Source organism: Salvelinus sp. IW2-2015, linkage group LG22 (genome assembly GCF_002910315.2).
Source record: "Salvelinus sp. IW2-2015 linkage group LG22, ASM291031v2, whole genome shotgun sequence".
NCBI classification, from domain to species: Eukaryota; Metazoa; Chordata; class Actinopteri; order Salmoniformes; family Salmonidae; genus Salvelinus; species Salvelinus sp. IW2-2015.
The window spans coordinates 17,735,861-17,750,273 of NC_036862.1; the positions used below are offsets into that span (position 1 = coordinate 17,735,861).

General features: G+C 41.8%; 1 protein-coding gene across 1 annotated transcript in view; it reads right to left on the bottom strand.

Moving 5' to 3' along the window:
- Window positions 1-11,648: 11,648 nt before the first annotated feature.
- Window positions 11,649-14,413, bottom strand: part of LOC111949872 (A disintegrin and metalloproteinase with thrombospondin motifs 15) — a 26,403-nt gene continuing 23,638 nt past the window's right edge. The window contains exon 8 of the mRNA XM_070433850.1: window positions 11,649-14,411. Coding sequence (XP_070289951.1) covers window positions 13,767-14,411 — 645 coding nt within the window. The 3' untranslated portion in view covers window positions 11,649-13,766. The remainder of the gene's footprint in view (window positions 14,412-14,413) is intronic.

Below are 14,413 nucleotides of genomic sequence, written 5' to 3' on the forward strand. Positions count from 1 at the left end.
TTGTTCACGTCTTTAGCATGGCCACATCAAATGGCAGTACTCACATGATTGTAGTYATCCTCAACTTTTGTAGCCAAAGGTAGCAACTCCTATAACTGCCAGTTCATTTGAGCAGAATACACTAATCTATATCAAGACCATCCTCAAAATTATCTGCATCCCAAATGGCACCCTATTCCATATGTAGTGCACTACTTTTTTATGCAAAAGGAATCTGGTCAAAAGTAGTGCACTTTACTGTGTAGGGAACAGGGTKCCATTTGGAATGCAAAAAACGTCTTTCTAAGGTCCATGAACAAATCCTGTTTATTTCAGAGCTAAATGAAAGGCATAGGAAGTGTCAGAGACATGTGAGATGACTACTTAGAAGTCAACTTATTATACGTTAATGGTGTGTGTCTTCTTACATGTTATCGTCTCTGAACTAAGGAGTGGAAAGGTCCATAGCAGTGATGACCAGTTCAAACTTGTATAAGAATACAGTAACGTCTGTTGAGTGAAAATGCTTCCTGTTTGTATAGGCCTTTGCATGCTCAGTGATGTAATTGTGCACATAGGCTGTCTGATCCCTCTTTATAAAATCGTAATGTTCCATCTGGTTTAAATCATATCAGTTGCAACAGTTTTGGCATAACATTTTTTTTCTTCTGTTTTGCTTCKTTGATGTTGTGGATTTGAATGGATACTGTAGATACATGTCATGGGAATCATCAGCAAGTACACCTTTTACTGACAGATTGGTTGGAACAATAAAGGGGAGATATTGCACAACATAACCACAGACCCTGGCACTCCCAGGTGGAAAGGTCAATGTCTTGTTTCTTCTTCTTCATTCTAATTGGTTTGGAGGCGGACAGTGGAAACTGGGGAAATAAGTTACTGTCACGACTTCTACCGAAGTCGTTGCCTCTCCTTGTTCGGGCGGTGCTCGGCGGTCGACGTCACCGGTCTTCTAGCCATCATCGATCCATTTTTCATTTTCCATTGGTTTTATCTTGTCTTCCCACACACCTGTTTTCAATCCCATCCATTACCTGTTGTGTATTTAACCCTCTGTTTCCCCTCATGTCTTTGTCAGAGATTGTTTGTTGTCAGTGTAGTGTTTATTTTTGTATAGGTGCGCGACGGGTCTTCGTACCCATATTTGTTTATTATTCATTTTCTTATGAGTGTTATGGAGCATGTTTCTTGGACATTTATTAAAAGACTCCATTTTACACTCCGTTTGACTCTCCTGCGCCTGACTTCCCTGCCACCTATACACACGTCTCTGACAGTTACTTTCACACACAATGGCTCTGTTACAATTGTTCTTGACTAATCAGAAATTATCCATCTTCTTTATTGTTACCCGTTTGGAAAGAATGCCTATCAAAAATCTATTCATCATGTCACTTATATATCATGTGAGTGATCTCTGTGGCATGTTGAATTCCTTTCCAAAGCAACATCTGGTCCTTGGTAGGTATTCAGCCTTTATGCAATCTCAGACATGTCTTTTCTAACAATAGTATGTACAGTATATAGTCGTTACTCATTGTGTATTTATTCTACCTGTTTTTATTTTTTCTATTATTTTTCTATTTTTCTCTCTGCATTGTTGGGAAGGGCCTGTAAGTAAGCATGKCGCTGTTAGTCTACACCTGTTGTTTACCAAGCACGTGACGAATAACATTTGATTTGATTTACTCCTCAATTACTATTGGTTTAGACTTCTAAGGTATCATACACATTCTGGTAGACTTTGTGAAAGTAGCCGTCACCTTTCAACCAACCTGAAAAGGAGAATAAGAGCTCCTTCAGATAGATARTCACCAGGAAAAAATACAGTAAACCAATGTTTCAACTCAATTAAATATCAACCAAAAATGGACATTGGTTATACKTTTGTATGTTACGTCAGGGTATAGTCCGATTATTCAGATGAGAAGGTCACCATGGAGATGTGAGCGAGCCAGTGACCTCACCACTTGTAGCCCACTGCTTTTCATTACGCCCTGGTGTTGCTTTGCCTTCTAGAGTTCCCAACACTGCAGTTTAGCCCTGCCCTTATTTTGATGTGCACCATACGTTTTCACCATAGCAACCTAAATCTACTTTAACCCTGGAAAATCCCTATTTATGTCCTWRTTTWWWWWWWAAATATCCAGAGGAATAAGAAGGCAATGTGAGACTGTTCTTTCTCCCTAATACTGAGCTGTAGGTCTTCTCTGTGGTGTTGAAACTACTCCGGGGGAACTTACAGTGGCAAAGGAGTATTGTAATTGTGAACGTACGTATCCACATAAATAGTGGAGTTGAACAGGTGCTTTTTATAGTGGGGAGTGAATGTGTGTGTGGAGGGGGTGAGTGTGAAAGAGCTAGACTGGTTCCTCATTCCTGCGATTCAAAAAAACAACAAACTGGCTGCCCCAGCACTTGTTTCGGTAAACAGCTGATAAATGGCTATACAGTATATCATTAATTTAAAAGTCCAAAAATGGATGTGGCAAGTGAACAATGCTGTTTTAAGCAAAAAAGTTGTGGAATTTATTAGAGACACTGTACATTTTCAGAATAACAGCTAACCTCTTAAAGCTAACCTCTTAAAGCTAACCTCTTAACCTTGAAGGTCCGGCAGCTTTTCTTTTGGATGTATGCCCACTGATGCTGGCTCAACGTACAATGCAGAAATATTCAGCTCAGTTCAACTCAGGACAGGCTTTTTGGTGACGTGACATGTATTTAGCCAGAGACAATGTTGAATGATGGCTGTCATTTTGACTGTAGTGCCGTAATTACGAGAGCAAAGCTGTGCTGCACAATTTATATATTTTTTGGGAGAGTCCCAAGATTTCTGGGGACCTAATTTAGCCCAGCTGGGTGTTGTTTACGGGCCCTGTCAGGACATTTGATGAACACAGCAATATGCCTGCCAGTTGTATTTCCGCTTCTGTCATGAGCTTTTCAAATCACATGTCAGGCTTTGGTTTGCGTGGGTACATTATTACAGTAGCATTAAGTACRAGCATATTAAAGGAGAAGTTACCTTTATTTGTACCAAATCTCTATTTTGATGTCAGTRRCATGTTATAGAAGAGTCCAGACAATTGTTTTGCGATCTCACTTGTTTTTGTCACGGCCATCGTAGGGAGGAGACCAAGGCGCAGCGTGGTATGCGTACATTCTCTTTAATATAAGAATGTGATACTAAACAAAACAACAAAACGAACCGTGAAGCTATACAAAGAGTGCTGAACAGGCAACTACATATAGACAAGAACCCACAAAACCAAAAGGGAAAATGGCAACCTAAATATGATCCCCAATCAGAGACAACGATAAACAGCTGCCTCTGATTGGGAACCAATTCAGGCCACCATAGACCTACATATACCTAGACATGCCAAAACCCCTAGATATACAAAAACCCCCTAGACAATATACAAAACAAGCATACCCACCCTCGTCACACCCCGACCTAACCAATATAAAGAAAACATAGATAACTAAGGTCAGGGCGTGAACAGTACCCCCCCCCCCCCCCCCCAAAAGGTGCGGACTCCCGACCGCAAACTGAACTTATAGGGGAGGGTCCGGGTGGGCATCTACCTCTGGCGGCTCTGGTTCTGGACGCCGGCTCTGGTTCTGGACGCCATCTTTAACACTGATCCCTCGCCTTTGTAGATCCGACCGTGGATCATTGCCGGAGGCTCTGGACCGGAGACCGTCGCTGGAGACCCCGGACTGGGGACCGTCGTTGGAGGTTCCGGACTGTGGCCCGTGTTGGAGGTTCCGGACTGTGAAACGTCGCCGGAAGCTCCGGACTGGTACTGTCGCCGGAAGCCCTGGACTGGGTACTGTCGCCGGAAGCTCTGGACTGGTACTGTCGTCCGCCGAAAGCTCTGGACTAGGAAGCGCACTGGAAGCCTGATACGTGGTGCCGGAACTGGTGGTACCGGGCTGAGGACACACACCTCAGGCGAGAGCAGGGAAGAAGAGCACAGGACGTACTGGGCTGTGAAGCGCACTGGAGGCCTGATGCGTGGTGCCGGAACTGTTGGTACCGGGCTGAGGACACGCACCTCAGGGCGATGGCGGGAGGAAACAGGACGTACTGGACTCTGGAGGCGCACTGTAGGCCTGGTGCGTGGTGCCGGCACTGGTGGTACCGGGCTGGACACACGCACCTCAGGGCGAGTGCGGAGAGGAGCACAGAACGTACTGGACTGTGGAGGCGCACTGGAGATCTGCAGTGTAGAGCTGGCACAATGCGTCTGGCTGGATGCTCACTTGAGCCCGGCAAAATACGGGGCGCTAACACAGGACGCAGACGCGCGCAGGATATCCTGGTCCAAGGCCTCTGATTGGAACCAATCAGGCCACCATAGACCTACATATACCTAGACATGCCAAAACCCTGATATACAAAAACCCCTAGACCAATACAAAAACAAGCATACCCACCCTCGTCACATCCTGACCTAACCAAAATAATAAAGAAAACATAGATAACTAAGGTCAGGGCGTGACAATTTTTGAGAAACCCCACCAATTATATACTTCCTCATGCTCGTTCAGCRGTTATAGAGGCAGAGATAAAACATGAACAAAGGCTGCAAAAACACCCAAATACATGCTTTTTGGAAATGGGAATTCTCTGAGTATAGTGACGCAGGTCTTTAGATGTTGTACACATACAATTGTGTCATTCCGAACTTTATTCCCAACACTATATTCCATTTTGTGTGACTCTAGCGATACGTCTCTGTGTAGCTCAAGATACTTTTCCGTGTGCGCATGAGCGGGCCACATGGAAAAGCAGCGCAGCAGGAGGAAAACGCTTGAATCCCACAAAATGGAATATAACGTTGTGGTAATGTTTGGAATGACACAATGTCATTGTTTCTCGTGGTACACCATCTGTTAGCTAATGAACTTCATAACAAGATCACTGCAGGGGTAAGGCAGCACAAATAAACTGCTGAGAGACGTCTCAAGTACGCACACTCAGTTCTGCATACTCAAGTGTCATCCAAAGAATTATTGATTCTCTGAATGTTTTAACCACACAGTCTTTGATTCATACAAAGTGGTCCTCCATTTTGGCTCCACGTTCACCCAAGTCAAGATGTGGATCTGATGACACAGGCGCCAGTGAGATGAGCTGCAGTTGTTTATGTCTCTTTTGAACTCGGCACATTCTGTATCTCGCCCAGGGGCTTATGGTATTAAAGTAAACAAATAAATAAATCACTGAACACATTAACCTCACCACCACCGACTCTGGCAACTCTTGATCGCCACATAATCTCCAGAAATGGGATCTTTGCACCACAAGTGATCAGAATTTCACTAAGTCCCATTTTAGATGTGTGGAGCATAGCACACTTGGCTTATCTGCATGTCAGTAAAGATGTAAACACGAGTTCTCTCTCTCTCTTTCTCTCTCTCTCTCTGTCTCACTCTTTCCCTGTCTCTCTCTCTCTCGCTCTCTCTCTCTCTCTCTCTTTCTTTCCAATGGAGTCCATGGAGTATTTTCTCATGAATGTGGCCTGTGGTCCATCCCAACCTCCATTTGTCACGAGTAACAACTTGTCTGGAGCCCCTGATAAACGGGGGCCGACAGTACGGAAAACATCTCACACTGTTAAGGGGTAATCCTTCAGTAATCCTTCCTTTATGTGTTTCTTTTAGCCTGGGATTTCTACCACTGTGTTTTAGCTTATTGCCTTCGCTAGTCTCCTTACCCAAACAAATTAGGTCCGTTTGAATCCCACGTGCCCGTGATCGAGGCATGGCTTCCATACAAAAGAGCACCAACAGAAGCTGCATGTGTACACAGAATGCACACAGTCATCTTTCACACAGATGCCATTTCTAAGACCTCTGGGGCTGTTTTTCATGCTCAGCTTTCGAACGACACAGTGGTCCGACCATTGGAATTCCATTGGTTTTCGGTGGACTGGTTAGTTGTCTTGAAGGTTTAGGTCGGAGGCAGTGTCGGTGGCTATAGTTTGACTTGTGAGGCCTAGTGCAAGGACAAATTTAGAAAATGCGGTACACTTTACATTAAGTTGCCCCTATTACTATGCAACTACACATTCATAACTGTAGTAGCAACATAGTAGTTAAATAGGTACTACCATGTAATTACGTGGTAATAAGGTAGTAGTGCTCTCAGTTAATGTGAATCTTTGTCAAATCCATTAAAGAAAAGTCAAGCTGAAAAATGTTCTTCTGTCTCCTTATTTTTCCTGGTCAGCCTGTTGTCTGCAAACATTGTTAAATTGGAACTGCAAAGTAATATAAATGGCACTTCACTTTACAGTAAGTTGCTTGATCCTGGGAAAGTACATTGTAAATTCTTGTATATCACTTGTAACATTGTAATTACAGAGCTGATTGTTAAATTGTAAGTAAAATGTAACTAAAAGGGTTATTACCATTGCTCTCCTGTCTCCTAATTCATCCTGGTTAGCYTATTGTCTGCAAAGGTTGTTACATTGCAACTAGATAGTGATTATAAGGGTTATACCCTGCTGGGTTTCATGTTTCATTAAGTTGCTTGCTTCTTGGTAGGTACATGATAATTACATGTATTTCCTATGTAACCACATTGTTCTTACACTTGATTTGGCATAGCATTTGAGCCTGGTCATAACATAGAAATAAAGAAATTGAAAATGACTGGTAGTTAATGACTTCTTACAATTGTTCTTACCAGGTCGTAGCCTATTTATCAACCCTGGTATTACATGTGGATTCGATGGGAGTGGCACCTTGTAGTTACATGTAACAAGGTCAGATTTTGGTTTGAGTTATTAACATGGTAATTCACAGGTGACTTTCAAACGTGTAATTACAAAACATTAGCTACATAGTGGAAGAAGAAAATGCGTAATAACATCAGTAATTACACATATGGAATAACCTTCAGCAAGTGGATGTGTAATTGTGACTTGTTTCAGGWAACTAGGCATATGTCGCGCGTCACTACTTCACMKGWGARGCATTTGAACGTAAATAAATGTCAAAGATCAAAACACGTTTTTTAGCAGAAATGYCTTTTGGAACATATGAACTTTCATGTGCCTTAGTAACAAACTTGTATGCCATCTGTAAATATGAATAAAATTGTTAAATTACAAGCCTAGTTGGTTTAGCTACGGAAAAAGACAGGAACCTTCCCGCTAGCCATGAWTGGCTGAGATAATGGGTGGGCTGGACATGCCGAGAGATGAGTTCRGATTGGTCTGCCATGTAGCATGTTTCTGTCTATAACATGAGCTGGTCAGTATGTGTAGGTAATCCTTTCTAATGCAGATTTYTTTTWAAGATATCACGTAGTATCACGTAGTAGAACTGCACTTTCTTGAGGACAGAGTTTTGAAATCAGTGGAATGCCTGATGGAATTACAGTATGATAGCTAAGGAGATTGAGACAATTCTGGYGTTTGATTGCAAATATGCAGAAGGAGTCGAAAAGAGAACACATAGAAGGCTGTTGTATAAAACACCTGTCTCTGGATTACATCTTCAAACTAAGGGCAATCATGGCATCCGTGACAGAGAGGGAGAAGCGTCCATCCATGTATATGGGTAAGAGATTCTAGCCTAGCTAGCTAGCGTTAGCTGGCTGACTTGCTAGCTAACGTTACGTGTATGATCTGTGTAGTAATATTATTTGTATCTCAGAGCCATTTGCATTGCTAGTTATAGCCTAATGTTAGCTGCCTGGTTGGTTAGCTACCTGCAGATTCATGTAACATTGTGAGTTGAGATTATGGTTCATTGTTTAGCTAGCTAGCTAGCTGGCTACATGTCTAAACAAAAGACTCCACTATTCAAGTAGCCATTTCCCTACACCTTCTGTATCCTGTTCATGTGACAAATACACTTAGATTTTATTTGATATAGTATGTGTTTACCAGAGACAGTAATGTGAAGGACATGACCTGCACCAAAGTCAAATTAGGATATAACATTAGGCCAATGAGACAGTGTCCAAGTTCTAAAATTCTGCTGTAGAATACCCTGCTTTTTTCTGTAATTGGCTCGCCATTATTCCCTTGTAAATAATGACTGTGTTGTGAGTTTATGTTCCTATAATAATGAACACAAATGAGCTAAAGTGAAGACGTTGTCAGCTATATGATATGGTCATTATTTGAACTGGCTAGCCAGTTAACTTAACATTAGCTAGCTAGCTAACAAGCTAGAAACTAACCAAAACATTGTTTAGAAAGCTGCTTTTAGTTGCCTGGTTTGCTAGATTTGACATACACTAAATTCATTTTAAACGGGTGGGTTTGTTGGTGTTAAAATACACTAGCTATGCTATTTTGGATCACCTGATCCTGATGTCATGCAGCCTGTAGTTTTTGTGTTTATACTTTTTCATAACGACAATGACAAGTTTGATGTCGGACGACAATAGAATGTTCATGATGTCACTGCAACAAGTGTTGATTGACGTAGTATAAACCAGCCTTTAGTCTTGAAACATTTCGTTGTTTAGTACATGGCCTCAAATGTGAATCCTTAAAGAGATGGGTGGGGCTACGGCTTAAGAGGGTGTGAACAATGCTGAATGGGTGAAAACAAAGAAGTGCTCTCCAGTAGATTTATCAAAACATTCAAGGGTATTTTTTCAAAAGTGAGGTTACAAGTTTATCAACTTTCAAAGCAGAATTACTTTCCCATTGTTCCTTAACTGTWGTGTATGATATACCATTTTCTAGCTCTGAGTCTTTACTTTTATCCAATGTAAAAAACACTACACCTATGAGCTGAAATGACCTCTCTTGAAACTAAAATACATTCTTAGATTTGCTAATCTGTCTGTTGTGCATGGCCTTCTAAATGCATTTAATTCTGCAACGCTGGTCATATTGATTTCCAAGGTTATCTAAGTGGCTCAGCCATTGTAAAGGCCAACTTAATAAGGGCTCAATGGTTCCAAAGGACCGGAAAATATTAACCCTTTGAGGTTGTTTGCCACATCAGAAGAGAGTGAAGGGGCACACAGCCATCCACGTAGAGAAAAGGGGGAAATGAGTGGGGGAAGTCTTTTGTGCTACTTGTTGTGTCCGTGTGTCATCCATTGCACCGTTATGTCAAGCGCATAATGGGACTTCAAGACAGAAATTATCCTCACACATTATGTGGTAGTACTGGGGTTAATACCCTTTCAGCTGAACTCAAAAGACGGATTTGTGTGGACTGAAAGAAATAATACATAAAAAAACTAAACTGGTGGCATGTTTAGATAAGTCTTTCCTTTTTTCTCAACCTGTGCAACAAGCACCAAAAACATCCCAATACATCAAACTTACTTCAACAGGTTTCTGTGGAGGATGGMAAAGGTAATTTCTTTGAGCGTCACTTGAGCGCCACTTGTTTTGAGTTACTATTAATATTTGAAAGCAAAGAAACAGTTTATGCAAAGCTCGGTGACTGTGGCCTGCTACTCACCATGTCATTCTGGGTAGGGGAGATTTTATTAGTTCAACTTTTATTGAAATGGAAACAATTAGCCGACCACCGTGGCTAAACCTTGACATTTAAACACACATGAAGGAGGAAAATGGACAAGAGCCAGGAGAGATCTGAGACCAGTTTATTTTGTATGTGGCGTGATATAAAGTGTGTATATTTTTCTTACAGGCTCATTTTCCTCTATAGAACTTGTTTAAGTATTCCACAAATTCCTACTTTGATAACGTCATAAAAGATCACAGAGCTGGCCAGTTTGGGTGATGGAAACAAGAGGGCAATACTTCATAGGAATTACCCTCTTACCAACTGAGATGGAAATACATGCAAACTATAYCATATATTTGTGTATTTTTCACATGTCCGGGCGAGAAGACCTTTTGCAATTCTACAACCAGCCTTTCTATCCGTTTTTCAGTAACAAACTGTGATGTGGTAGTAATAATTAAACAAATAGTTTAGTGATTTTACATATTCAAATATGGATTGCAGTCACTCCTTGTCCATAGACTGCATTCAATGTAAAGAAACAAATATCTAAATATGCAAAATCGCAAAATCGCATATTTCTCCCCGGCCATCAACGTACCATCAATGCCCCGTCCACTCAAGCTACACTGCCTTTCCATCCCACGGCCTCAACTCCCTTTCCATCATCTGGAACCAACTACTAGAGACTTTTCAATCTCCATCAAATACTTTTGGTTTTTGCACAATACATGCCTCTGACTTTTTTGTGATATCCCTGTCACGTTTTTAAAATGTATGTATGTGTATGTGTTTTTTAAACTGGCAAATAAAGTCTGTTTTTAAAAAAATACATCAAGTGAAGCCGTGGATAGGGTTTCTGTATTGTCAAGGCTAGGGGGAGTTGTAAGTGTTGATGTGTTAGCCAGGAGCAGAACTAGCCATTGTATAATGACAACCAACTGCATATGATAACATGTAATTGTGAAAGTTACTCGGTCAGTGTTTTTGGGTAACGAGAGTGGTCAGGACCCGTCGTCGGAAGTGCTCTCAAAATACCCAATGAATGTGGGAGACTGCCGAGCTCTCACCAACAATAGACGTGGATTACCCGGCATGATGTAGTGGGTCTGTGACTGTTGTTCCAGGGAAGCCAGAACACTTGAATCAGCAAATTCCAGTGACTGAATGAGGTGGATGTGTTGGAGATAGGCTGTGGTGATGTGCCTCTTTGGCTGCATCATCACTTGGGGATCTAGACTGAAAAGCAAACAGTTTGCGCCTCATCATGTTTATCTTTGGCATTCTAAACAGTTTAGTTAAAGGGATAGTTCAGTGATTTTATGTATGTAGATATGTGTTTCCTTAGTGGCGCAGTGGTGTAAGGCACTGCATCGCAGGTTCGAGTCCAGGCTCTGTAGCAGCCGGCCGTGACTGGGAGACCCATGGGGCGGCGCACAATTGGCCCAGTGTCGTTCGGGTTAGGGGAGGGTTTGGCCGGCAAGGATGTCCTTGTCCCATCGCGCACTAGCGACTCCTGTGGCGGGCTGGGCGCAGTGCACGCTGACACGGTCACCAGGTGCAAGGTGTTTCCTCCAACACATTGGTGCGACTGGCTTCCGGGTTAAGTGGGCATTGTGTCAAGAAGCAGTACGGCTTGGTTGGGTTGTGTTTTGGAGGACGCACGACTCTTGACCTTCACCTCTCCCGAGTCCGTACGGGAGTTGCAGCAATGAGACAAGACTGTAACTACCAATTGGATACCACAAAATTGGGGAGAAAAACGGGTTAAAAAATAATAATAATAAATAATATGTATTTCCTTGTCCATAGACTGCTTTCAAGGTAGGGAAACAAATATCTAAATGTGTAAAATTACTGAACTATCCCTTACAGATTGTGGTCTTATGAGTATGTGTTATTACAGTTAAAGAGCCTAGCCAACGACTTCCACACATCTGTCAACYTTTTGGCAAATCTAAGACAGTAGCTAGCCAGCAAACACACAACTACCACACAACATTGTTTCAATGCTGATTCAAAGTTGCGAGCCTCAACATTCCATTACCACTTTATAACGACCAAATTGGACAACTTTTGAGTTGGTCATTGGCTGCTACTGCTCACTACTGTATGGGRAAATCCTCTGACTACTTGTCTCCACATCATTGACATTAAACACATGTGACCAAAACACAAAGAACTCAATATTCACGTGTTATTTATTTGTGCACAGATGAATGTATACATAGTATACAAATGAAGCTGACGAAAGAACAAGTATTTTGCTGTACATGATGCAAAAGAAAATGAAATAGCTCCAATTCCAAAGATGACAGGAACCATCTAAAAGATGGAGACAAGACTGAACCAAGACTGTCAAAATAGACAACAGAAATGTATCATGGGAGTGGGTTCTCTCTGCTAGGTAGGTACCCTTATTTACAGTGGGTCTGAATGGAATGTAGAGCAAAACAAAATGCCTTTTGTCACTTTCCTATGAATTGCAATAAAACAATTATTATTGCATATTAATGTCAATAACACAGGCTTTATTAGAAAAGTCAGTAGAGAGGACAGAGTATCAGAAATTTCATCACTAATGATGTGACATGGTCTTGTAAAGTTCCTATTATAATTTACCAGCATTGCATTGAAATAGCTGAACTGAACACACTGTAACTAATAGTATTTAATGGAAACTCAAATTCTCAAATGACCATGCAAAAGGGGAAAAGGAAGAATAGCAGTATCCGCTCTACTGCTGGAGGTAAGAAAGCAATGCTATGTCAAGTTCATGTAGTGAATCTGAGATTTGTCTCTTGCAGTACTAAGGGTTTCCTCTAATTCAGTATCCTCATCACTTTGGCGAAAACATGAATCAAATCTGAGCTTTGTGAAATGTGCACTGTTCAAGACACAACATTAAGAGGAAAATGATGCATTGCACAATACAAGTATATTGTTTCTTGAAACGAATCATTAGTTATACAGTACACACAGTACGTTTGATGTTTATATATATGGTTTGTTTCTCTCAAAATATTTTATTTTTTGGSCAATTTTAAAGCTTTATTGTATCACCGAATTGATTTAAATCGATTCCTAATTGGTTTGATAATTGCCTATTGCTGGTAATCTTTTCAAGTGTATAGGATATTTCATTAAGAAGTTTTCATTATCATCATATGAGAAATATTACTATTACTGTTTAATCATGGAAACTGATAAAGGTATATTTTAGGGTTTTTAACAAGACCTTTTCAAATTGTTTTAGATTGTTTTTTATATTGAACTTATGTCAATGTACCTAATACATTAACAATTAACAATATKAATAATACAATTCCATTGTAAATACAAACATATAATTTGAAACTAGTGCATGGACGAAACAGGTCTTATATTTTGCAGATACAGTACTGCACTTCCCATTTCATTAAGATTATTACTGAAAAAATGGGGATGGTGAACTTCAGATGTCAGTAAATCAAGATAACAAACATCCTGCTCCAATGATAATCCAGTGACTGATTTGAAGTTGATTGAGTCTCTTGTGTCATATACAGTAAATAGTCTATAGACCTATATAGACTGTACCTAGACCAGCACTGTGTGTGCGTGCATGTGTGTTTTACTCTTTGTCTCACTAGAGGTAGACTGGCTGTGGCTGTGTCAAAAATCGTTGTTGCCTACTGCCAACTAAAATAATAAGCTATGTACTAACCGYACTGCATACTATTTAGAACATACTGTTTAGTAAAAATGTATGCAGTAATGAACAAATATCAACATACTAGGCTCATCCATACCGAGAGGGTGTCATCTAATGCATAGCTGGGTTGTCCCCCRCCTTTCGTTTATTTTGGTACAGCCGTTCCCCTTTTCTGATTATCAGCTGTTGTCAAACTCACATGGATCTAATAAACACAAGAATCTTCTTCAATAGTGTGCAGCGAGTTCATATTATATCAAAAGCCGAAAGAAGTATGGMATCCTGGCATTAAAAACACTCAATATTTGAAATTTCACATACAATAAAACGTTATATTTTCGCATACTCAAAAACCCTACTACTTAGGACACAAGTAAGAGTATTTGGACACAGCCAGTAACTCCAAATCAACTGAAATGGTCCCACAGTTTGTACCTCTACCACTTTMTTTCCCTTAGCTCTTTCAAATACCATTTTGTCATCACAGTCCTCCACAACAATGCCATGCACTATGGGAGTCCGTCAGAACCTTAAAGGACAGCGAATGGGTTTTMTTTTCAAGAGCATCACTGGAACAACACAAAGAGTCAGCAGACATAGAACTTCTCTAACACGGCTGCACTGTGCAGAAATCTAGTTCCTGTGGCTTCTTCATACCAGCGCAGTGCTCTCTGGGTAGGTGCATGCCAGTCTGAGTGGTGCAACGCAGCGGCCGCCGTTTGAAGCCCCTCCCGCATGTCTTGGAGCACGACGACCACTGGCCTATGTCCCACATTGGACAGGGGTCCCCACATACCCTGGTGGCAGCCGGCCTCTGTAAGCTGTCACAGTCCGTGGCTGTTTTGCCCTCTGGGTCTGTACACTGAACCCGTCTACTCTGGAGCCCGTTCCCACAGGTCACGGTGCACTCTTCCCATGCCCCCGTCGACCACATGTTCGGGGGCATGGACTTGTGCGACGGCCCCTTCAGCTCCACCTTGTTGCTGTCCATCAGGACGCTGTTCTGCGAGTGGCTCCTCCCCACTTTCTTCAAGATCTTCTCCTCCTTGTGGTGCTCCCGAGCCAGGTAGAAGGAGTATCGGACCCGGGGCGGGGTCATCTTCCCCACCGAGAGAACCTCCACGGTCAGGGCTTCCTGGAGAGGYCTGGTGGCCTGGAGGATCTCCACAGCACTAGTGGTACCGCTGTAGCGCAGCAGGCTGCCCTTCACAATGATGTCCCGCTCCACCGCTGACACCACGTAGTTCCCGTTCA